Source organism: Apus apus, chromosome 2, assembly GCF_020740795.1.
Source record: "Apus apus isolate bApuApu2 chromosome 2, bApuApu2.pri.cur, whole genome shotgun sequence".
Taxonomy (NCBI): domain Eukaryota; kingdom Metazoa; phylum Chordata; class Aves; order Apodiformes; family Apodidae; genus Apus; species Apus apus.
The window spans coordinates 4,033,443-4,059,801 of NC_067283.1; the positions used below are offsets into that span (position 1 = coordinate 4,033,443).

The following is a 26,359-nucleotide window of genomic DNA, read 5'->3' on the forward strand; positions in this document are numbered from 1 at the left end:
GTGTCATATGGGACAGTGTCAAATGCTTTGCACATTTCTGTTGTTAGATTGGACTTGGCAGGTCACTGTAAAGTCCAGAAGAACAAGGTGAAAATACATTGATCTGATAGACCTCACTGCTTGGTACAGTTTAGCTTTCTTCAGTCCTTTCCAAGCCCTAAAGTTCCATCAAAGAAGTTAATCAATCAATTAATCTACAGGTTACAACAACAATTATGGGAAAAATGAAAAGCAACACAACAAAACCAACCAACCCCCTCAAGTACAAGCACTGGGAATGCAAGTTTATTTTGAAGCTTCTGAATATTTTACAACAATGGAGAGCAAAAGCAGTCACATACTAGAAAATATTGAGCAGCATTCCTTGTAGTCAATCTCTCATGAATCTCATACTCTTTCTGTGCAAAACTTCATCTTTCTTTTTAACTTACTTGCAAAGCCAAGTTATTCCTTAATGATTATTTTATAGAACCTCATCCTTCCCAACACCTCCACCTTCTGCTACTTGGCTGTCAGAAATTTTCTGACCAGTAGCTAGTGGGGTAACACCAGTACATGAGTACATTGCTTTTAATTATGAACATAGAATCTTTTTGCTTCTAGAAAAACAATATTAAAAGGCAGTTAAAGAGAACTTTTCAGTCACTGAGTTGCAGTTTGACGAGACATTCAGCTTCATATTTGCATGTCTAATGAATAAGAACAAGAAGCAAAACTTAAGCAAGTTGGACAGACTCCAGTTCCCATTGTAAGAGGTTTGAATCCAAGTTTCCAGATCTGGTCATCTGTGATGTTAGTGAAAGGTACTACTGGTGTCCACTCAAAGGTAAACTGCTAAATGGTTTACCAGTGAAAGTGTGCAGGAAGGGAACCAAGAAGAGGTGCTTTTTGTGTTTGCTGGGATGCATAGTATATCAAGGAGAGGTTTATTTTGTGTTTAGAAGGCCACCCAGTGTCTAATTGCCACGAAACATTTATCCTGCAAAAGACATTCAGTGAACAGAACTGCTGTAGGAGTGGCTCTTCCTCCAGTTTGCCCGGTATAAGCTGCAATCATTGAGCTTGCTGGGTTTTTTGGTTAGTTTGTTATTTGTTTTTATCCCTTATCAAGCTTGTTTATGTGGCTGCTTCAGATCCCGAGGCCATGTTTAGCACACAGATGTGGTCATTTTCACTCCAGAGCTAGAGGGCACCGTCCATCTCGTCCTTCTCCACACTGGCACAAGTCCATACCTCTTACCATGCCACCTCCTGCCAATCTCCGTTTGCACCTCAAAAGGAAAGGAGAATGCTGTTTTATGCTGAAATGCTGCTTGAGAACAGACCAGTGGAGAAAAGGAAAGACATAAATAGTGACTAGAGAAAGGTAAAATTTAGACTGACTTGTTAGTTCCTTTGATCTCCCATTCCAGGTGATAGAGAAAAGCAGGATCTTTCAGAAAATGTTTCCTCTGGCCTATCTAAGCATGCCCATCCCTCTGCACTGATGAAAACTTCTAGAGTGTTAGCTCACAGTGGACCTCATGTGTTGAAAAGAGTAAATGAACCCCACTCTTCCTTTCAAGAAGTAAGGACTTACTTTGCCTGAGTGCACCCCCTCCCATGTTCCTATTTAATGACTAGAGGCACAACTATCAAAGTTTATTATTGGAACTGTCACACAGCTAAATACATTTCAGAAGTCCCACTTCTATTTTTAACTTACCTGGTTTCATTTTCTACCTGGTGGTCTTCAGCCCACCTCCCTCTGCTGAACTGAAATGTCTATCAGCTCTAAGTAACTTTCTCCCATCAAAGTTGTTATGCTTTGACATTTTTATACATAGTTACATTATTTGGACCTTCTTCTGAGCTTGAGGTCTCTAACTCTAGAACTGTAAAACATTTTATCCACCATTAAAATATTTTCTCAGCTTTTTTATATCTTCTCTCATTTTTTGTACATATTCCTTTGAAAATATATTCCAGTACTGGTCTCACCTACACAATTAAACACATTCTCTCCATATTGTTTGCTCTTCCTCGGTTGCTAAGGGGTGTTGTTTTGTTTCAATCTGTTTCTAGAACATCATCATCTGCAGCAACATTCTTAATCAACACTCACCAATTTGGGCCTGAGAAATAATACTACTTTGCTGCTCAAGATGGTGAGGGGAAAGCCATCAGCAATCAGAAAACTTTTGCTATCTGCTGTTGACAGCCATGTGTGCCACTCGTTGGTATGTTCACAGAAACATACACTAGGTCCTGACCACCCACCAGAATCTGCTTTCACATCTGATTGTCACTAGAAAATTTCTGCATTGAAGTGCTGTAGGTCTGAGATGACAAGCTGAGTGTAAAGCTACCGTTTACCATCAGAAGAGAACAGGATTATTGATAGTTAGTGTGGTGTGGACTATGAATATTTCACTGCTGCCATGATTAGGGACAGGAGTCACCTCACAAACACACTTGTGGCACTCCAGGGGGTGCCCTGTCTGGTGATATATCCAAGTCAGGAGACTCTTCCTTTTTAGGAGCAGCAGGTTCAAACCAGTAGATTGTCAGTGTAGTCTGAAACAAAACCCCAGCCACAATGCAACACAGCTGGAGCTCTCAGCACAGGAAAGGCTTGGAGCTGTTGGAGAGGGTTCAGAGGAGGCCATGAAGATGATCAGAGGGTTGGAGAAGCTCTGCTCTGGAGAAAGACTGGGAGAATTGGGATGTTCAGCCTGGAGAAGAGAAGGCTCCAGGGAGACCTTAGAGCACCTTCCAGTGTCTGAAGGGGCTCCAGGAAAGCTGGGGAGGGACTTTTCACCAGAGAGGGCAATGATAAGACAAGGGGTAATGGTTTTAAACTGGAAGAGGGGAGATTTAGGTTAGACATCAGGAAGAAATTCTTCACCATGAGGGCAGGAAGGTGCTGGAATAGATTGCCCAGGGAGGTTATGGAAGCCTCTTCCCTGGAGGTATTCAAGGGCAGGTTGGATGAGGCTTGTGGAGCCTGGTCTGGTGGGAGGTGTCCCTGCTCATGGCAGGGAGGTTGGAGCCTGGTGATCTTTAAGGTCCCTTCCAACTCAAACCATTCCATGGTTCTATGATTCAATGATAAAAGTGAACTTGGATAATAAGCTAAATGGAGTGATTCTTGTCTCATCAACAGTAAAACTCTGACTTACACATTCTAAATGGAAAAACATATTTAGTAATACTGGGAAGATTCATGAATATATTAAAAATACTAGAAAATTATATGGTATTGGAGAATAAGCATAAATTTAAATTATTTCCAATTTAATGACAGACTTTTAGTAACTGGAAATATCTTTGCATCACAGCAGCAGCTTGGACTTTCAATTCTGGACCTAGCATGTGTTTTTCAATCCCCACTATGGTACAAAAAGGTGCAGAAAGGGTAAAAAAATGCTTGATGAATAGCAGAGTCGTAGAAGTTCGTTTCTCCACTAGATGGCTTCATTCCCACGAAGAAAATTGAAACGCAAAGCAGCTTCGCTGAATTCCATGTTAACAGATAATCCTGAGAAACTTAAAAGATTTTATCTTCTGTTTGTATGGAAGTCAACATTAACTCTGTCCCTCTGCCAGAAAAAGCAATATTCTAAAGGACAGTTTCCTTACCTCTTGGTTCAGGAAACAGTAGAGAACTGCTACAATAAACCCCTGAAAAAGACAACAAAAAAATTAGAAGAGGCTGGGGATGTGTGATTAACTTAATGATGTTATTGTGTATATGAATTAATACGTATCACTTATAAGTTGGAGCATTGTTATAAATTAGAAAGTTTCTTATGTGTATCAATTACAGCTGCTCAGCCAGATAATCATGTAGCATTTCACAAAGTCAGTAATGTGATATGGACTCACAGCAGCAGATGAAGCTGCAACTGAAGTTCTTCCACATTATTCTTACAAAAGATGGTCCATTCTACAGCGAAACACCCTGTGAGCTAATTCTTTACAGAGTGGAAATCAATTAGGAAACAGAGACTTCCTAAGGAGATCCATGGATGGAGCTCACACAGCCTTCTAGTCAACTTCTATGTCTGCAGTACATCAGATGAGGTCAGATTGTTGCTTGTTGAACACTTTTGTTAAATTTCTGAAATCAGATAAACCCAGGAAAATCCTAGGAGGTCAATAGACCTATGTGATTAGATACCAACCTTTTATTCTGTTAACTTACTCTTTACATTATTAATTAATAATAATTAATAATTAATTAATTAACTCAGTGAAACCTAGCTCCCAGTACAGGTCAGGATTAAGATTTGCAGAGTTTATTGTGCAGGACTGACACACTGAATTAAATCCTCAGGAGGACTAAACCAGTACAACTGATTAATTTTGGGTGATGCTCACTGACAAAAAATGCCATGAAACCACTCAGAGGGAGACATGCTCCCTTGTGAAGTTTGATAGGATTGTCCAAGCCTGCTTCTTGTAGGCTCTGAGGTTCAGCAGAAGGAAAGACAGGAAAGCAAAGGGCACCTGGATGCTGCCTTGCTCATAACTCAGGTAGCAAAGACACCAGGAGGGTATGGTAGGGCAGCCCCAGTAGCTATTCTTGTTGGCACCAAACTCCTCAACCTGTCCATGCCCTGGGCAGCTGGGGGTACCCAAAGTACACCAAACATTTTGCCTACCCAGGAGGGAAAGCCATACAACTCAGGGCAGTAGCCTGTATGGGGTTGAAATGTGCACCAGGCACTCTTCCATGTTTATGTGTTTGCCTGTCTATTTATTCTTTGCCAAAGAATTAGAGAGAGGGCTGGTCCTACAGCTTTGATTACTCCTGGATAATTTAACGTCAGCCTAAATGAACCTGATCTTGTCAGTGAAGTCAGGAAAGGTGCATGGATTACCACGGGGAGCAAAGAAGGTTTTCTGCGCTGGACTTTGACCCACCACCCAATTTAAACCTGCATCTGAAAGACTTGCCCTCGTATTTGCAAAATCTGCAAATAGACACTTTAGCCCATAGTCAGGTAGGGTGTAAGTCACATCTTCATGTATTTTAGCTCAGGAAAGACCTGTGAGGAAACCCTTTGGCATCCAGGGAATTTTTGTGTAATGCCAGTTGCCACGTGGACACTAGATTTAATTACAAAATCTACTAAGGAGGAACTGAAGCCTCTGCAATTATTTTACCTGAAAAGATCCAATGCAGAGCTCTAAGTAAAGCCGAACCCCCAGGCTGGTATATTCCGGAAGAAAGTTGAAGACAATATAATGTGTTCCAAATAGTGGAATTAGAAGCAGAGTTGACCGTGAGAGGCGTCTAGCACAGGACACGAGAAGGAGGAAGGTAATATTATTTCCTTGCAATATAAGAATGCATGCAACATGCCACAGTAAGGAGGAGAACTTCTAAAGGAGATTGATACATCTCCACGTGAAGTTCGTATCTCTTGGGAGCACAGTGTTAGGCAGAAAGCAAAATCAAAGATTAGCTGGAAAGAGATTTCTGGTGCTTATTGGCATGTTAATGGCATTTCTTATGGTGTTTTGTCTTTCTGAATGAGATTACACTGCAGGGAAACACCAAGGAGTAGAACGAATTTTGCCTCATTGGAGCCATTGAAAATTTGATATTTGTAACTAAATACAGAGGAAGTAATTTGTAGACTTCCTTCATTGTCTGTGTAGAGGGAAAGGCATCTAAAGAGGGTATTTTATCCTACCCTGAATCAGAGACCTACTGTGGATTCAATTAATGATTTCCTAGTCTCTCTATTGATCCTCATTGGAAAGTAGATATCTGAACCATGTTCAGATGGTCACTGTTAGGTGAGATGGGTCTCATACATTGATTAGTTTCTTGGACAGGTTGGTTTAGAAAAGTTTTTATAAGGGTATTTTGTTTAAATAATTTATTTTATTTTATTTATTAGTCCATACACTACCTGTACTGAGAAGAGTTATTGAAGTTGATTTGTCTAGGGTCCAGTTTTTTCAGCAGAATTCTGATGATGTTGATAAATAGGACAAAATTGACCTATTCACAGTATTTGGGAGAAAAAATAAAAGAATATGTTACTGTCTAATGTAAAACTTTTCCATGAAAATATGGGGGGTTTTACTTTAGTTATTAAGTAATTTATGCAGTTTCAAGGAGAACAGTATAACATTATTAATGTTGTTCCTGTTGGCAACATTCAAGCATCTCAACAGTTTGCATCCCTTTTCAGAGAAGTAGCTGAAAATCAAAACTTGAGAATTTGACTTTGTTAAGCAAACTATTTGTGTCAATAGCTTGTGTGACTCCTTTCAATTTTTGTGGCTCATATAATTTTGAATCTCTTTTGAGATGGTTATTGCTTCAAATTCTAGCTAATATCTTTAGATACCATTAGTAGAATACATGGAATCATGGAATCACAGAATTGTCAGAGTTGGAAGGGACCTCTAGAGATCACCTAGATCTGCTAAAGCAGGATCCCCTGGAGCACATCCCACAGAAACGCATCCAGGTGGGTCTTGAATTCATCTGACTAAATACAGGAACCTACACTGAGATGCCAACATCTGAGCCCATCACCCTGTTCTCCCTTTGCAGTCCATGCAGAGCCAGACAGCACGGTCAGGAGAGCCTCAGGTGGAGCTGGGGATGAGCCATCTCCTCCAGAGGTAGACATCTGTTCTAAGTCAGATGAATCACATACCAAAACTGCCTGTTTTCCTTTGCTGACTCCAAACAGAACTGAGGAGCATTAACTCAGCTCCAAAGCCAGCTAGGCTCCACCCTCACCTTTGAATCAAATTTTCTACAATTACAGTTTGGCACAGCTTTGCCAAAGTCTGTGAAGCTGCTCAGTTTTCCACATTCAGAGAGTTTCTCCCAATATATTTTTGTGTGTTCATGCACACCAGTTTTTCTTTAGGTGAGGCTGAATGCTTAATTTTTCCAACATTTTACCAGGAAGTCTAATCTCATTTTATCCATCAATGATGCCTTAAGTACATTCCAGAATTAAAAATCACCACTGCAACCCCCTGAATCTCTTGACTTCCGAGGTGGATGTCAGATGAACACTAGAAGGGGGAAGAGCAATGAAGGGAGAAGGAAATGTAATATATATTGAAATATGGCAAGTTCTTATCAGAATTCAACTTGAGATTCTTCATGTATATTGTTTGCATGTATATGCCCTATTTGTCTTCATCTATCCTCCAATTAAATTAAACTTCTAATAGATGGTCTTAAGGTCATCCTTTAGCTGCTTTCTCAGACACTTGGGTTTAATGACATGTGGGAGTAATCATACACAATAATAGTTTAAAACCCATCAATTTAACCAATAAATGTCAGGCTCAAGAGTTATTATCATTGTTACCATCTATGAACAGAAACCTATTGCACTTGAAAGTGTGTGCTGAAATTTATGGCTCATTCTGGACTCTAGGGATAAAACTTTATTTTCACAGATTACAAGGATGGTTTAGCCACTCATCTGCTATTAATTTCAACAAAAGTGCTAATTCTAGGAAAGTTTCAATTTGTTTTATGGATATTTGCTTTGGTGGGAGAGGGAGGCAGTTCTGTGCCTCTTTTTAGTTTACATTAGAGGTAGGCAAGTTTTCAGCAGAATTTCTACCATTCTTCTTCCTTATTTCAAACATTTCAGCAAAGAGTCACCAGATTTTATTTTGAAAGTCTTCTTCTAGTTAATGTTGGCAAACTCAGAAGAACCTACCCCCACAGAAATTATAATAGGTCCTTTGATTAGCCACCAGTAAGGAGAGCCTTGATTAACATCCCAGCATCTGAGGAAGTTTAGAAAAACAGCCAGTTTAGAAAAAATACATGTATGTAATCTCTGTAATCAATTAAAATACGATCCAGAAATAGAGAATAATGTAGGGAACAATTACTTACGCTGTGTCTTCAAAGTAGAATTTTGCTAATATCCATATAAGGGTAAAAAGTGTTGGAAAACCTGTCAGACAGTGAAAAAAAAACAACCTGTGGTTGTCTAGCTTCATTAGTGAATCCAAATCTTGCCCACTGAAACTTGGCTGTGATGATACAGCAAACTCAGTTTCAGAATTGTAATTGTACTTTGTGGCTTGTTCATGGAACAGGAATGGCTCTAAACCCACAGTATAAACTGTAAAAGGAATCTACTAGTCCCCATGATGGAATGAAACAAGTTGTGGCATTGACTGTTTGGCAATCATGCATCACTGGGAGGATATAAAGGGACACAGAAGGTACCGTGCACGTGATGGGAGTTCTGCCACAGAAGCCTGAACATGCAGCCTCTTACCAACATGACCACAATTCACCCTCACCTGAAGTTAGCACTTGCATGCTGACAGCACATTAAATCCCCTGCTTATGTAATCAGGGTGCTTTTTGCAAAAGCAAATTATTGGGGAATAACATTTACCAGATCTTACAAATACAGTAATATTAGTACTTTACAAACACACAATGTGGTGTCTACCTTAAACCTTCCTTAAAAAGCTCTTAAAGCCTCCCTAAACCACAAAAATGTATTCAGTTGACAAAGTAATCAGGCCTACCTTAACCTTTGGGGTCTACGTGCATGGGTTAATGTCCTGAACTGACCAAAAATTCCCATGGGAAAATGCATTCACCTGCCATACCTCATCAGGAAGGAATTCTCCACTTTGTCCTCTACACAGTGGCTTTATGTCAGAAACTGCTTAATTTCTGATTTCTGAGTCACCACAAATGTCTGAACGACTAGATTTCTTTCAGGCTACACAAAAGAGGAGTGAGGATGTTGCTGCCTCATGCCTGCACAGTTATTTAGTGGTTAGAGCTCCTTTATTCACACAATTGCCCAATGCAAAAGATGGTCTATAGCAAATCAGGACTAGACAAATACCTGAAGTGCCCCCAGAAAGACCCATTTTAAGAAGAAAACTGTGACTACATTCTGCATGAATAGGATTAAGGTACAGCTAACTGTGATGCTTGTGATAACTCCTTAAAGGTATCTCTGTTTTCAATGTGGAGAAGGGGGTGAAGTGGACTGGATCTCTCTCTGAGGATTCCCTAATGTACTTAATTTTTCACTCATTACACAGAGACTTTAATTCCATATTACAAAACATGATTGCCCCTCACTAGTATGCATGTAAAAGTAAAATCAAAGCAATGCCTAAGCTGGGTTCTTCAATTAGCCAGATTAAATCCCAGATCCAGTGTTTTTAATGGGATGGTAAAAGCCTTACTTACCCCAGCCAAAGAGAACAAGCCACCAAAAATACCTTCTTCCATGAGAAAGAGATGAGAGTAGCAGACAGTTTAGGTAAAGAGCCTCTACCAGCAGCCACATGAAATTGGTCATCATGAAGTAGTGACAGAAAACAACAGAGATCTTGCATTCAGTCTAGGAAACAGGAAAGTCATAGTCTTGGCATTACTTGTGCCAAACTGCATGTGTTTGATTTGCAGAGACAGTAGGCATCTCTAATTCTGTCTGAGATCTACCGAGACAATCTCACGATGTATATTTAAAGGGAAAGCTTCAAATATAAAAAGGCTTTCTGAATATTAAGGCTATAACCATTGGAACAACTTGGAATCTCCCCTATATTTTACTGTCTCTTGTTTATTCTCCGTGTTAGAAACATAGAATCATAGAATTATAGAATCATAGAATCATAGAATCCTAGGGGTTGGAAGGGACCTCGAAAGATCATCTAGTCCAACCCCCCCGCCAGAGCAGGGTCACCTAGAGCACATCACACAGGAAGGCATCCAGGCGGGTTTTGAATGTCTCCAGTGAAGGAGACTCCACAACCTCTCTGGGCAGCCTGTTCCAGTGCTCTGTCACTCTCACAGTAAAAAAAAAAAAATCTGATATTCACCTTAAACCTCCTATGCTCCAATTTGTATCCATTACTCCTTGTCCTATCTGTGGTCATCACTGAGAAAAGCTTAACTCCATCTTCTTGACACTCACCCTTCACGTATTTGTAAACATTGATGAGGTCACCCCTCAGTCTCCTTTTCTCCAAACTAAAGAGACCCAGCTCCCTCAGCCTTTCCTCATAAGGGAGATATTCCACTCCCTTCATCATCTTTGTGGCTCTGCGCTGGACTCTTTCCAGCAGTTCCCTGTCCTTCTTGAACTGAGGGGCCCAGAACTGGACACAATACTCCAGATGCGGCCTCACCAATGCAGAATAGAGGGGGAGGAGAACCTCTCTTGACCTACTAACCACACCCTTTCTAATGCACCTTTCTAATGTCTAGTGGTCTAGTCTAGTGGTCTAGAAACATAGCTTGGTCTCTCAAGCATGTAATTTCTCCCACAAATGCACTGACTTTAGTGTAGCTTGCAGGACTACACCAGATGCTCCATAGCCCTTGGGCAAAAGTTTGTTCAAGGACCTGTCATATTTCACTTTCCTACTAATTACACTATCCTAATTTCCTCAGTTTTAAGTTTTTGTGTGGCCATGAGCAATGCAGAACAACCACCTCATAAACCTCTGTTTGAAAACCATGGTGGTGTTGCCAATATCTGTGGCTGGGCCAAAGCTTAAGCTGATCGCCTGGTAGCTTATGTCTCTCCTGGTTTACAATTCAGAGCTTCCAGTCAGAACTTGAAAACCCACACTTCCAGAAGGAACATCTTTTAAAAGCTGCATTATGAGATACTCAGAGATCTTCAGTTTTAAGCTTCAGCTTGTAGTAAGTGTAGCAGTGCCATGGTGCTACTTTTTTTGTTAAGGCAAAATCCGTATCTGGTTCAAAATACTACAGAGTCACAAATTTATGCATCCAGAATGTGGAAGTTCTGAGGTGCACTCTTATGGAGGTAATATGTACTGAATAAAAGATTTAAGTAGTTTTCAGTACCAGATTAGGAAGAAAAAAAAATAAATAGTAAAAAGGAGCAATGAAAAGTGAAACCATATATGTGTGTTATGCAAAAACATGAAGCACCACATTTCCCTGCTTTTCAAGTGCTTACTGTAGAGAAGCTGCAATGATCAATGTCTTCTTCTTGGAAAAGGACAGCATCCTTAATGAAAATGGCAATAGCTTTTAAGATAAAAGTAAAAAAGAGCTGGACATGGATATAATTTCTGGGACAGCGAAGCCTCCTAGAAGAAAAGAAGAAATGTCCTTCTAAGGTAATAAAAAAAAACACCTTGTACTGACAGTGATTACAGGATGTAATAATCCCTTGCTACATCTCAGGTACTTCCAGACACACACAGAAAGAACACTTTCATCCACTGAGCTCTCTCTGGAGTCAGGCAGAGATAGAAACCTTCCTCATGTAAAGCAATTCACCCACAACTTGTATCTTAATCTCCTCCCTTTTCAGGTGGTACCCTGCTGATGCTTCTGCTCTGCCAAATTCCAGGAATCTCAGTTTGAGTTTGTGCTTGGTATACCTGAGCCAGGCTTTTGGTTGGCATTATTTTTGGGTCAGGAGAAAACTGAATTTGAGGAATTAGCTTTACAGATACAATTCTATGGTTAAACCACTCACAAGAACTAGCATGCAGAGTTATCCTGGACTAACTAGACAGTTTTCTCAGTGGGACAGGCTCATGATTACTTTAGCAAGATTTTCTATACCCTGTGCAGTGAGTGAGTTCACTTCCATTAAACTCCTGTGTAGACAGCCTTATCCAGAATTAAAGCATTCTTTCTTAGTCTACCAAAGATACCCTTAATAACTACATGAATTAGGACAATTTCTTTAAAACAATTTGGCACATCTTGGAATTCAAACATTCAGTTAATTCAGATTAATTTTTTTGACTGTTATCTAAAACAGATTTTGGAGGAGTTACACAGCTCTAATTTTATGTTTTCATTTGGAGCTGAAGACTTCAGGTCATTAGCAAAGATCCCCATTCAAAACTGAATTCTGTCCAAATCCAGAAATCTCAGGGTAACCTAATCTTAAAGCTCATTTAGAGCGGGCAAAATTACTGAACTCAAATGCCAGCTCCATTGTTAACTATAACTTTTTCCTCCCGGATGCTAAGTCTCTGTATGTCCATTGTTTCTTTCTTTCCACTTGTTTGGGCTGGTTTGCTTTCCTAAGGTCAGAGTGGATGTCAATAAACATATTGGTTGACTTCCAGACATGAGCTAGGAACCAACAGTGGGCAAGAAACTTTCCCCAGAGAAACCTGATTTTCACAGCATAAAGATAAAGCTCTTTTTTGTCCTGCACATATACAAGAAACCAAAAAGGATTTAAAAAAATTAAAATAAATTCCTACATGACAACAAATATCAAATGAGAAAATAATCAGGTTTATTTCAAATAGTCTAAATTGTACCTGAAAATGCCTAATAGCTGGGTAGTCCAGCTATTAGGTGAGAAATCTGACCAAAAGTAGTTACATTCAGAGCCCAAATTTCAAAACATATCTTTAGTTGTAACATTTCAATAGTAATATATGCAGTGCCAGAAGAACACTGAATCAGAATTGAGTTCTCTGATTATCTTCTTCTTTTTAATATAAAGTATACTGAGCTCACACAAGGCAAGTACATATAGTTTATAAAATAAATAAAATATAATAATAATAAATAAATAATAATATATATAATATATAATATATATAATATATAATATATAATAATATATATAATATATATTATAATTATAATTATATATATAATAATAATAAATAATAATAAATAAAATAAAATATAGTTTATAAAATATGCCTGCATTCTAGGATCAAAGTGGATTGGTGACTTTTGCCAGAGACAGACAGGGTTTATTCTGAGTCTGATTCTTATTTCTGGCTTTCTGTGACCACTTTTCATTTCCAGTCTCAATTTAATATTATTAAACCAATATGACCTGAAATATTAATTTTATTCTTCTGGATTTCTATCTATATTATTTTGTGAAGTCTAAAGTGGTGTCACACAGTTCAAGATACTAAGAGCTATTAAAAGCATCAAGGTCAGAGGATAAATTCACGTACCTGAATGCAATGAGAACTGTCACAGCAATAATGAGTGAGGTGATGGATACACTGTATCCTACAGTGTAGATGATCTTTATAGTAGAAAAGTAGGATTGCTGTGAAAGAAGAGAATTATTTGTCACATAACTTGCAGCCAAATGACAGTTGTTTTACTGATTCTGGCAGTTCTGCTTTGTTTGGTGCTTCTAATCTGCTGGTGTCCCTGACTGCCTTTTTTTCTCCCTTTTAATCCCACAGCAAAATTCAGCTGAAATCAATCATCATGTTTCTTTTGAGAAGACCCATTCCATAGCTGCATGGACACAGCCCTGTCCGATACAGAAACATGTAGTGATCAGGGTGGTTTTGAACTCATTCCTAAAATTATAAAATACAAGCCCATGTTCCATGAAGGCTTTGTAAAAACTCTTATATATTTTTATAAGCTCTGCATTTTATATCATGTTTTCTCCATAGCTGTAGTAGGACAATCCAGCTGGCAGTGGCTTCCTGATGGATACAGAATCCTATCAGCTTTTCCTTATGTTTCTCCACTATTCTTTTCTCTACTTCCCTACTTATAATTTTGCCATCTATGCTTCCTTTCTATTTTTATTGTGTTGTGTGTGGGTTTTTTTCTGGGGTTGGTAATTTCCTCTTTTGTCTTGCTGCCAAACTCAATTGTTACTCAGAATGTCAATTGAAATCCATATCCATTTAAATGACACCTCTATCAGACACAATCTCTGAGGGAGGTTAAGCTGACTCCAATTGTTACACATGGCAGAAGCAAGCAGAATGAATAAGCTCTAGGCTGCAAATCTTTCCCTAAATCTAACATGGTCTGCCTCTTGGGTCCCTTTTCAGTGTTTTTGTGGCCTAAAATCTACACAGCTCTGCAGTGCATTGCTACAGCTCACTGTGGTGAAAGGCAGATTCTTGCTTTGAGCCTTTAGTATAACTTAAGGCATTACAAGGACAGAATATATTTAATTTATTTTAGGTGCTTAAAAAACCAGCAACATATGAGCAGCTGACTTTAGAGTTAAACAAGCAGTGTGAGAGCATGGACAAAGAATTATGCTGTTTAATTGTTGGTCAGATGATCCTGAGGTCCCTTCCAGTCTTGTATTCTATGATTCCACAGCTGATTGTTAACACAGTCCTGTTTCTTCTTATTCTGTTTCTTTTCTAGCTAATGAAGGAAAACAAACACACCCAGAAATCAATTCAACTCATTTTAAGATAAGGACTTATCACTTTCTGTCAGCAAAAAAAGTCTCTCTCACTACACCTGCTTTAACAAGTGAAGGTCACAATGTCTGGCTTAACAGAGAGAAACCTTTGGTGCTGTGGACCCTACATCCACACTGTGTCCATTTCTGACCCACCTAATCCCATGAACTTTTACTACTGGTCAGAGCACACTAGGTGCATCCTGCATTAGTCTTCCAAGTTAGGTTCATCCATAGGAAGTCACATTATCCTTTCTGAAAGCACCCCTCAGCCTAAATGCAGTAAGTGGGGGTAACCAAGAGATTTCATTGAAAAGCTCACACCTGATCTTAACCATGTACCTACCTACCTACAATTCCAACCAAAGCTCAGAGAAGTCCCTCAGAGCTACAAAACAAGCCAGTTAAGTCTGGAAGCCACCACTCCATAAGAAAAGTATAAAGGCTGTGCTGGCTGACCTTAGTTAGAAACCTCCACTGACAAATCAGAGATGAAAAACACAGAAAATAATCAAATCCTAACTAAAAAAGAAGATAAACCTACAAGTGAGTAGCTTACCTTGGGGCAAAATGTGGCTTAATACTAAAGAAAATCCATAGACTGATTTAAGATTGTTTTTACATGAGAAATATAAGGAAATGATAAAAAGAAGGAAAGAAAGAGAAGCGTTGCGTTTCAGTGCTTTTATTTACAGAGAGCAGCAGGTAACTGTGGCTTAGAGGCTGGAAAAGACATTTGAATTAAACAGCATGACAGCAGTAAGTACAAAAAGTAAAGGGAAGTCAAGAAAAAAATTCCTGCCATGATGTAAACACTAAATTCTCTCCAGCAAGTTCAATGGACTATATCAACTACCGTACAAAGGTTATTTTAATTCTCTCTATAGTAGATGAAAAAGGATAGTGGATTGTGAATAATAATGGATTGTGAAGCTCACTCACCTGCTGAAATAACATACTACAAGCTTAAACTTAAGAGTAGCAATTAAATGAAAAGTATTCTTTCTACAACATCCATCTCAGTTTTCCAGATTTACTTAATTTCATGTGCATGAGTTGCCACCACATGCAGTCACTACCCACCCTCATGTACCCACTTGCTAGACATGGGAAGTTATATTCACTTAAATACTAATGAATACACACATAATCTAAAGAGATTCACCTGACTAAAGAAAAAAGTGCATGTTTAGCCCATACAGAGGAAGGGTAGAGGTCTAGAGTTAGACTAGACAACTAATTTTTAGTCACTTAAAGGGATTTCTACCTCCTTTCTATCTGTTTTATCTTAGTGATTTCTTCAGACTCCTTCCACTGAGTGACTCCTCCTTTTCTCCACAGTAGTCAGACTCCAAACTTGATCACAAAAGAGGTTTTATGTAACCACAATAATTTTCAAGATTTGTGATATTTTTAATTAAAATCTGATATGGTATTTTGTTGTGCTTCTTATCTCTGGAAGAGGAGTCACAGGAAGCCAAGCACATCTGTACAGTGTTTGTACCCTTACAAGTTAGAGATCAAGTACTGTGTTTACCCTGGGCCTGTAACCTCCAAATATCACCAGTTGTGCAAATCTAGCTGAGAAATATGTCGTTGCATTACAGAGATGTAGATTTGGAAGCATTTTTATTTCCTCATGGAATTACACGTTTTATGCTTGGCAGGATGAGAAACCAGAAACCTCTGTTGTCCTTAGATGTTGCTGAGTTTGGAATAGTGGTTTTATAACAGCATGTTTGTTGTACTAGTGCCTTGATGTAACAAAATCATCTTGCTGACTCACATTATGGAAATATCTTAATTAATATTTTATTAATGTTCCATGATATATCTGTAGCTTTTGTATCTGCAAGCAAGTTTAACAGAACTGCATGATTTTATGCAATTTGCAGATGGCTTTATTTTTATTACGCTCTCATACCTGAATAATAAAACAACCTTAGTCATTCTCTAAAATAAGTGACTAGAATCAAATTTGAATTGCGTTCCATACTTGGTAACAAATTTTAGCTTCAGCAAAATTTCCCAGTTTCTGCAGGAGTATAAAGTAATCCTACAACATCAGCACTCCATTCAGATATATTTCTTTAATTAAACTTACTTCTTCGAGTGGAATCTCATCTTCTACTGGACAAGCAATATGGTAGGGAGGGAATGGGTCAGACCAGCCTTTCTTTGTGCAGTTCCTTTTTACTGTCCCAGCTGAAAGAGAAGCACTGATTTATTTATTATTTTTTTCCCATGAAGAGCCTCATAAAACAGTAGATTAAAACCAGGCACGAAGGTTGTACCAGGAGGAGAGGATAATTTCCATCAACATCTCACAGAGTTGGTAGCACATTTTGTATGTGTATATTCAGGTAATGAGGTACAAAACTTTTTGCTTTATCTGGAGACTAACAATGGGTAGAGAACTGAGGTGGGAAGAAAAAAGTCCTATCAGGGTCAAGGAAGTCCATTGAAGAGGACTGGGAAGCACTGCTCCACCAGATTTGTGCCTTGTCCAGCACTCACCCCTCTAATGTATCCCTTCTCACTCCCACCTTCCTTGGGGTTTACATTTCCTTAGCAGATCAGAGGCTGGAATAAACAGTTTGTTTTATGAGGATAGCACATTTCCATAAAAAGATTTATGAATCAGATGAAGGCTAAGTAAGAGAATCCCAGGGCAGGAAATTAATCTGCCCAGATGACAGGGATTTTCCTTATCCCTTATTTATAACTAGCATGTGTTGGGTGAGGCAGAGGTTGGGCTTTTCAGTTTCTTTTTCTTGTGGAACTGCCAAACCTAGGTCTTTCCTGGAGATTGTTTCCTCCTTATGGTCCTGCAGTTTGTCCCTAGCCACATTCACCCAGAGAGTAAACAGTCACCAAGGCATTAATTTGCACATCTTTTAGCTGACCCCACACATCTGCTACTTCAAGGACAAAATTCTGCCTTGTGTCTCCAACCTTGGTCTTAAAGAACAATGACATTATTCATTCCCCTGCCTTTTATTTCACTCCCACTAATCAGAGCATAAATCTCATCAAGCCCCATGCTTAAGTTCTGACCTCAACAATAGGAGCCCTAGAGAACTGATGCACCAAGCTGATCCCAAAGCCTATGGAAATTACTATTGATTTCAGTGTCCATTGGCCCAGAACCTCATCACAGACTATGGGCTTATATCCAGCTATGAATAATGTTTAAAATATGAGAAGAACTAATAAGCTCTCTAAGATCCTGCTGAAATATTTCCAATAATGCTCTGACCCAACTAGAGAGCAGGGACTTGCAATCTTCTGTCTTCACTCCTTGTTTTTAGAAGTGTTCTAGCCAGAGAAGCCACACAACAACAGGAATACAACCATGACAGCACATCACCTGGCTCCTTCATGAAGTGAAACAGGAAGTTTGGGCATGGTAAGGCAAGTGTCTCTCCAGCATCTGCCTCTGACCAGCACAGTAATTTGTCCCAAGTTCTCTTGCAACCTCAGACAGAAAACGAAATACATTTTTAATCATGATTATATTTGAACAACACAAAAAAACCTCAAAACACCCCCAAAAAATCCAAATATTTTTAAACTTCAACCCTCCACCTTTCACATATCTTAAAAAAACAGTTTAGCACAATATTTATTCTATAGTGAGCAACAGACACCTTCAGAGGAGCATTTAATCTGCTTTAGTTGGGCACCGTGTCTTAGACTGGGGTGGGTTTTGGGAAATAAGCAGTAAATGAAAATGTATTGTGGAAATGGGAGGGATAGTGATGCTGGAAGAAAGACCAGATTACAGTGCTTGTTAAGGATTTGTTACAGGACTTGTTAATGTATTTTTGAAGATCAGCACAGCCTCACACAACAAGCATGATGCCATAATAGCATTTAGCTGGGGAAGGAGGGAAGAAATAGGACAAGTACACAAGGATTCACTCAGATCGATTGACTATCCATATTTGAATGTGAAAAATAAAATGTAGAAAAAAGATTTTAAAAGAATGGGAGTAGATGGAAGAAGAGGTGACCAGAGAACAGGGATGTGGGACAATAAATAAACCCTCAAACTTGCACATTGGCAGCATGGCTGTGTCCTGGGTCTGGTAGAGTGATGTTTCTCCATCAGTCTTTTTAGCCCTCACTTGTGGATACCTGGTGGTGTTGCATTTCCATGCTCTTCTGAGTCCTTCAGACATTCAGCCTCTTTTTTCTTCAGCTCTGTCATAAAATCACATTCTGGGTGAACATTGCCAGCAACCTACAGGGAGAAGTTTCAGCTCATTAGTAAGAAGGTGTTGGGTAGGATCTCATGAACCATTAAGTCCAGACCCACTTTTGCAACTAACAAGGCCATGTTAGTTGTAAAGACAAAGAACACTAGCTTAGGGTATGGTGGTCAAAGGGTGCCACTGTCCCTGCATAAATTGTGACCCTTTTGGCAGATAAACCCAGCTGAGCTCTGTCAAAGGCAGCTGAGCTGTGCTACCTTCCATCAGAGTCAATCCTTAGGCACTCTAGCTGTGTCAGGATGCTAACTGTAGCTCTGTCCTGGAAAGTCTGTAAGGATTTTCTAGCTATGTTCATAAGGAAAGTCCTCTTTGTTAGGGGCCAGGTTTGAGTGCAGGACTCATTTGCACCCTGACTATAGCCCTGGCTAAATCTGGGCCCAGGGAGACAAGAGTGCACTTGGACAGGCTCCTTTTCTTAGCAGTGTCTGGCCCAGCACTGCAGGGCATCCTAGAGCCCATCTGCTCCTCAGCTGAGACATGCCTCTGCCAACCTCCAAAGAAACATCTTGAAACCACACACAATTACTGCAAAATTGTCTTCTGAATGAGCTTTTCACTCAAAATGGAATGAATCTGTTCCCTCCCTGCTGCCATCTGCCTTTCTTTACACAGGGTGGGAGGCAAACCTCTTTTCTTTGGGAAAAAAAACACACTACTGCACCAAAGCATTTGTTGCTTTGCTATGCTAGTGTAGAAAGAAAAAAAAAAAAAGGCACCTAGTGTTTAACAGCAGGAAACTTTGGGTTGCTTTAGTGCTTATTTAGACTTGTTCTTACCTGGACACCACAAGAGAATTAGAAGAGATCCAGAGTTCCTTGGCCACCAAAGGACACAGCCTGCAGCAGGCTGTTACACACCACAACTGCTGTGGATGTACCCACTGTGAAGAAGTACATGTATCTGACCTCCAAATAGCAATTAGAAAAGTAGTATGTGCCTTGTCCAAGTGTTGTCCCCAGCCCAGAAGACCAGTTGTCATCAGAGACATTCTCACCTTAGCTCTGTGCCCTGGTCATGAGTGCCAGTGCTCTCTGTTATGTGTGAATATAGATGTAAAAACACAATTACACAACAGAAAATGAACTCAGGATGAGACTTGCATGGTGAACAGGTGGCTGGCATATGGCTCAGTATTTTTTCTACCCAGGGAAGATTAATATTCAGGGAAAAGAAATAGCTGGCTCTCAGTTCATTCAGAGGACAGATCATATCGTTCCAATAAGCTGGTGTTTCCCCTTCATGTTAATGTCCATACCTCATGTTGGTCTGCAGAGCATTTGAACTGGGAATTGGCTAACAACTTGAGGTCTGGGGATGCTGGAGAGTGATGGATTCATTGCACAGCCTTTTGTCTTCTGTGATTTGGACCCTGGCAGTGGAAAATGGATGTGTCTATCTGTCTGCCCTTCAAGGAGCTAGTCTGCTTCCCATTTGCTGCACTCTTAGGAGGCTGTGGTTTTCCTGCCACACTGCCAGACAGCAGTGCCATGGATTGGTTCATGGGACTACTGATGAGGAGGACCCCATCCTCAGAGGTAGATAGGAATGGATGGAGCAGAGCCAGCCATTGCTTAGCCCCAGGAGGTGGAGATCTGTCATGTACGGTGACTCACTGATATGAGCTCCAATCAGTAAAAACAGGTAGTCTGGGGAGACCCTCCACTCCCCCTCACCAAGGCATGCACTGGTAGGCAGGATGACAGAAAATTAACATCTATCATGATCACCTTTGCTCACTTCATATCTCTTCTCCTGCTAAGCATATATTCTTTCTCCCTTATACTCATCCTGGACAATGAAATTCACTGATGCTGAAAAACTCGCTATCCTTCCTGTATGGCAGCTATTGCAAAAAGTGACTTTATTAGTCAGTAGATAAAACTGTCATCCCATTTACTGAAAAGCTATTTTACAACATTCTCTTGGTTCAGTGAGCTGTGCCCAGAAAAAACTCAGTAGGCAGGAAATGTACCCATTTGCACGGTCCTAAATTATTTGTCCTGGCACAAAAATGACTAGGTTTTGCCTGCAAAAACTGTCTTGAACTCACTAAAATGTTTATGGCAAGAACAAAGATTGTTTGGCTTATTCAGCAGTCCAGGAAACCTCTTTTTTCCTTTTTCTTCTTTTTTCTTTCTGAGTCTCCAGTCTCATGAGATCACTTTACCGTATGCAACTCACATAAAAAGGTATGATCAAGTAGGAGATATTTAAATTATTACCTCTTCCTTAAAGAAGACCTCACCTTAAGAGATGCTCTCACAGTTTGTATTCAGGCCAACACTAACCACTGCTTGAATAAACACTGCAAAATCTGCTATGACAAAAACTCAGATAACATAAAGAAGGTCCATTCCACTCCTAGGCTGTGTTCTAGATATATCCTTCCCCCCAGAGCATTTCACTATCTTTAGCAGACAATTTCCAATCAGCTTCAAACTCTTCCCAAGCCAGGAGTAGAATCAGATTCCAGACTACTCTGAAAATACCTGTAGACTGAATTTTTAATCTTCTTTTCCTCCTCCTTCCCTTCTGCCCACTTTGGGAAGCATCAAACAATGGGATAGAGGTATGACCCATCCTTTAAGACTAGCATAAATGTCTGTGTATGTGATTCAGCTCCCTTTGGTGTCTACATCTACAGAGACATCATTATCTGATCTGGTTATCTTAGGTTCTTTTAATGAGAATTACAGAGAGAGTCTAGCATTCATGTGCATAGATCAGTTGAATTATTTTATACACTTACTTTTGGATGGAATGAGCTGTAGTTTAGGCTCAATTTGCTAGGAATTCCCTGACTATTAAATCCCTGGTTACTTTCTAAATTTCAGCTTCAAAACATACATGTCTCCTTTTAAAACTGTGCTGTCACCAGCTGAATCATTCACATTTGGAAGAGTCTGGTTAAAATGTTCATGTGGAATACAGCAAATCTAGGTTCAATTCCCTGCCAGACCTGAGAAGTATCAAGTTGTTTTTCCCATTTTTGATGGGGAAGTTCTGTGATTCTGTGTGAAACAGCAGGGGAAAAGAGCAGATCAGCGGGAATTTTGGAATGCATCTTCCCAAGTCCATGCCAATCTGAAGGTATCCATTTTGGATCAGTCTTTTAACTGATCCTGTGATAACTACTTTGGTGTTACTAAGGAGCAAATGCAGGAACTCAGTGGGCCCTGATTTTCCAACAGCTTTTTATTCCCAGAACATCCATAACAGTTCACTAAGGCAGAACACATTGGGCAGCAAATTCACTGGGTATGAGGCAACTTTTAAGGGCTTTGACAAATGGAAGTCATCTACACCTTTGTGATGATTCCACTACCATGAGACAAAACGGATGCATAATGGCTTAAGCCCAAGCTGAGCTGCTCTCAGGTCCCTGAGGGGCCTTACTGCCCCTGTTTATTCTCCCTGCACTATGTCTATGGGACCAGGACCTCTTTTCAGGTCAGTCTCTGCCCTAGAAATACTGTAAAATGATGGTTGCAAGCTCCACCACAGCCCTGAGCCCTGCAGTGTTCAGCCATGGGCCCCATAGGTGTCTCAGCATGGCCTCAGCCCAGCCTCAGCCAATCCTTGTCCCAGTGGACCTTCTTAGTCAACCTGGGCTATGTCTGACCCTGGATTTCCTCACCAGGTGTGAACCTGACAGGCTGATATGCTGGAGATGGTAGAATGGGGTTTGGCTGGCAAGGTTCTACCTACCCTGCCAGTCAGGTTATCACTTACAGAATAAATATACCTTAGAAAAAGTATAACTGCTTTTCTTGTCCACATACTTACATCCCATTTGGAATTAAGATAAGGAAACAGGTATTTCCCTAATATTCTTTTTAGAAGAGCAAAAATGGTAGGAATTGTGCATTGGGAACCAAAACAGATAATCTTTTTGAGAGGACCATACTTAATATTTCAGGTTTTCCTCCTGAATAACTACACAAAAATCCCCTTGCTGCTGCTGCTGTGTTCTAAATAGAGGATGAATTTGCAGTTGTTGTAACTAAAAGGTAATGTCTTAAATGGAGCTGTGGGTTAGCACAACCATTAAAATTAAGGAAATATTTACCTGTGTCAGAGGGTCCCTGTCGAAAATAATTTTAATGTGGTAAAGATAAAAACAACAAAACCAGCTCTTTTCCATATCAGCCTCACAGAGTCATAGAATGGTCGGGGTTGGAAGGGACCTCTGGAGATCATTGAGTCCAACTCCCCTACCAGAGCAGGATCCCCTAGAGCAGATCCCATAGGAACACATCCAGGTGGGTTTTGAAAGTCTCCAGGGATAGAGACTCCACAACCTCCTTGGGCAGCCTGTGCCAGATTCTAAAGAGGTACATGAAATGCACACATAAGAAAGTAAAATTCTCTCATTTAAAAAAAATTATTCTTCGTGTTTTCATAACATCATGCTAAATCTGCTGCTTGATTGATGCATTTCCTCTGTTTTCTCTTCTATACATCAAAGTAGCTCAGTATTTGCATTCTTTTCACATTACAGTAGGGACCATACAAGCAATGACCAAAAGAAAAAAAAGTACAAATCTCGTTTTATGGAAGCAGAAAGTCAGCCTCTAAAGCATTTAAAATCTCTCCAAAAGTTGAGTTCAGCCTTTCCAGGGAAAGCCTACTATCAAGTTACACAATAATGAAAACAGATGGCTGGTTTTTTCCACCATTTTCAACTCAAAGAAGTGTTGTTTATCTTTCCTTTAGTATAATAAAATATGCGACACATGCTAGGAGATTTTTCTTACACACTTACCCATAAACATGTTTTTGATCAATGTATGATCATATTGTAACCAATCCAAATTTAGAGAATAAATTGCTGTTTCTCTTGGGTAAATGGAACAGGTTCTCACAGAGACTTTCAGTGATATTAGTAACTATGAGCACTGGATGCTGATATTCTACTTAGGAGCACACATTCTAAGTTGGTCACACTACAGGGAAGAGGGGGTTGTCACACAGATGATACAAAGGAAATCATACTTTCACATCAGTAACAGGTCTTTTCAGTCATTGCACAGTGTTTTATTTCTTATGACCCCACACAAAACCAAGCTGCTGTGCCACCCCTCATGAACTGTTCCTTCAGAGAAGAGATTTCCAGGGGTAAGGAAAGGATATAGCAGAAAGGGCAGAAGAGGAAGACACTGAACATTTAATTGCTCTCAAAAGAAATATAATATCCTTTCCCCATTTTTTTTTCACAGACCTTTCCTGATATCTGGGTGATCCTGAATTCTCTTTTTTTACTCATTGTCCAAAGGAAAAAGTCAGCAAGACCTCTAGCTTTTCAAATGCAGTTGGATGTTTCTAATTCTACCACAAGCACCTCTTGTTTCAACTCATTTTTTACCTGTAACATCTCAGCTGTTTACATGTTAAAGAGCATGAATGCTACCAACAAGGCAAATGAAACTGTAACCAATAAGATTGTGTAATCTGAAATTGAATAAAACTCCAGCACAACTCAGCTGCTTTGGTGTAGCCCCTCTCCTTCAGTTTCTTCTTCTTTGTCACTGTCATTTAAAGCTTACACACAGAAAAGGGGGTTCTGCCAAATATGTTGTTTCTCCTTCGTGAGTGTGTGGTAAGAAAGCAGTGAACTGCAGTGAAACAGAGATCCTGCAAAGTGTGTCCCTTCTGCCACTCTTCACACTTTTCATAGCGTCTTGCCTTGTTTAACTGGAATTCACAGCAAATAAAGAGAAAAGAGACTCATGCAAAAAAGGAAAGCTCTATCTGACCATCTGCTCCCAGAAGAAAATGAACAATTCTTGAAAAACAATGAAGGAAAAGCAGGTTTTCATGCAATTACTTACAAGCACTGCCAGACTCAGGGTGCACAGAGCACAGTGGTACAAAACACTCAAGTTCATGTTCCAAAGCACGAGCCAGACTTCACTTCTTTAGCTTTTCTTAGCATCTTTCACCTGCTTTTTGACTTCCCTTTCTCCTGTCAGTTGCTGATTTGAAGCATTTATCTTTTTGCACAGAAGTGACGTAACAGTACAGGGAAGTGGGAAATAAATATTAACAAGTCTCTAAACTGTCTTTAACCTGCTTTCCATCTTTTATATTTTACTTCAGGCTCACAGACTGGAATGAATGAAGGGGGTTGTTGTTCCCAAGATTATGGGCATCCTGTACCTCCTGGCAGACCCCCTGTTTCTTTCTTTGTAACACAAAATAATTTTAGGGGGAATGGATAGATTTAAATGCTATTAATCCTGTATAAAACTAATGTGGCTGACATAATAGAAATCCTCTCCTAACAGCTAATGTTAGTCTCATTCTAATAAAACCCATTTCATAGTGTGATTTCAATGCATCTCTATGTGCACATGTTTTTATGGAGTATGACTCTGATACTGTACTTTTAATGCAGGATGAAAAACTACTCACAAACAAGTGAACATAAATTCTTCTGGGTACCTGTTGGACATTGATTTGAAGGCAAAATTCACAAGTAAATCTTCTCACCTTGAGTCAGACTTTAGAAAGTTCAGTGTCTAAATATGAACCAGTCATCTTCTCTGCCCAAGGTATAGAGATGCATACACTCAGCTCATCCTTACATAAGCATTAAGACAGGCCAGATGAATCCACTCCAGAAATAACAGTTTCACTCAAAGCTAAATGTTTGATGTCTGGATGTCAGAAGGTCAGTTGTACTTCAGCTGTGCTGTATCTATATGAAAGTTTGTCTACCAATGAATATTATACTAAGAAGGACTTCAAATTTCATATCAACATTAAGCAAATTTTAACATTGCCAAATCAGAGACATAAGATATGAAATACCTTTAAAATGTTGTTCCTCACTCTTCTATTCTCAAATTTTGCTATTCCTCAAAATCAGTTCTAAACCCGAGCTCCCATCTTCCTTCCATGGTCCATCCTACAATCCTGTTTTCACCCCTGACACAGCTTTTGCTCCATCTTGACTGGCTCATCTTTATGCAGTTAAATCAAATTACCTCTTAGTGCTTATCTACACAGGTTGGGTAGAGGAATGCTGAGACCTTGGAAAGGAGCCTCCCAGCTCCTGGAGTCACCACAGCCATGAAGAACCAAATTTGCATTCATGCAGGGCTCAACTACACTTGGAAACATCTGTGGGGATGAAGCCTTCAGGGTTTGATTATAGGATGGAGGTGTTCAAGAAGCATTTAGATGTGGTGCTTCAGGATATCACAGCATCACAGTATCATTCTGGTTGGAAAAGACCTTCAAGATCATCGAGTCCAACCACTGCCTTAACTCTGCAAAGTCCACCACTAAACCCTGTTGCCTGGCACCACAACTGTCTTCTTAGATGTCTCCAAGGATGGTGGCTCAACTGCCTCCTCAGACAGCCTGGATCACCCAGTCCAATTCCATATAGTTTAGTGGCCTTGGTAGTTGGATTAGAGTTGGACTTGTTGATCTTGAAGGTCTTTTCCAACCTAAATGACTCTGTGATTCTGTGATTCTATGGAGCTGCAAGGGGCCTGAATAGTAGCAGAAGGTGTCTGGGGAGTTGAAGTTGGCAAGCTTTCCTTTCATTGTGTGCACCACAATTGATTTCATTTTTCCCCAAAGCCTTATACATTTCCTAAATTAAGCAATCTTTCAAAGGGCCAACAAGCACAAAATCAGAGGTGTATTCCTGGAGATTTTCAGAATCTAGTTCCAGAGGATGAAATTGTAGTCCTTGTAAATTAACACTTCTAAGTGTATTTATCATGGGAAATTCTCAGATTTTTCCTAACCTCATTTCAGAAGCTACAGAATCTCAGGAACTGAAAGATCCCCCTGCAGAGGTGTAGCACGGAAAAATCGCAGCCTATGGTGTCAAATTTACTTTTTTCAGCTGGTGAAGTTCAGAAAAAAAAAGCTGGTAAGAGAACTTCAGCCTACAGT

General features: G+C 39.7%; 1 protein-coding gene across 1 annotated transcript; it reads right to left on the bottom strand.

The window, feature by feature from the left end:
• Nucleotides 1-340: 340 nt before the first annotated feature.
• On the bottom strand, nt 341-24,391 carry GHRHR (growth hormone releasing hormone receptor). Its single transcript, XM_051612367.1, has 13 exons — nt 24,277-24,391; nt 18,309-18,414; nt 17,539-17,646; nt 16,273-16,373; nt 12,952-13,049; nt 10,959-11,091; nt 9,212-9,365; nt 7,880-7,940; nt 7,698-7,767; nt 5,907-5,998; nt 5,152-5,281; nt 3,622-3,663; nt 341-1,271 (listed from the first exon to the last, which is right to left on the bottom strand). Exons 1-13 carry the CDS (start codon nt 24,331-24,333, stop codon nt 1,149-1,151), a joined length of 1,275 nt encoding a protein of 424 aa, XP_051468327.1. The 5' UTR covers nt 24,334-24,391; the 3' UTR covers nt 341-1,148.
• Between the last annotated feature and the right edge of the window lie 1,968 nt (nt 24,392-26,359).

Bases quoted from the DNA above. Each gene is read 5' to 3' on its own strand.
- GHRHR (XM_051612367.1), bottom strand. From the start codon at position 24,333: ATGAACTTGAGTGTTTTGTACCACTGTGCTCTGTGCACCCTGAGTCTG. The intron at 11,092-12,951 runs GTACGTGAATTT...CTTTTCTTCTAG, and splicing joins ACAGTTCTCATTGCATTCAG to GAGGCTTCGCTGTCCCAGAA. The intron at 9,366-10,958 runs GTAAGCACTTGA...CCTGTTTCCTAG, and splicing joins ATCATTGCAGCTTCTCTACA to ACTGAATGCAAGATCTCTGT.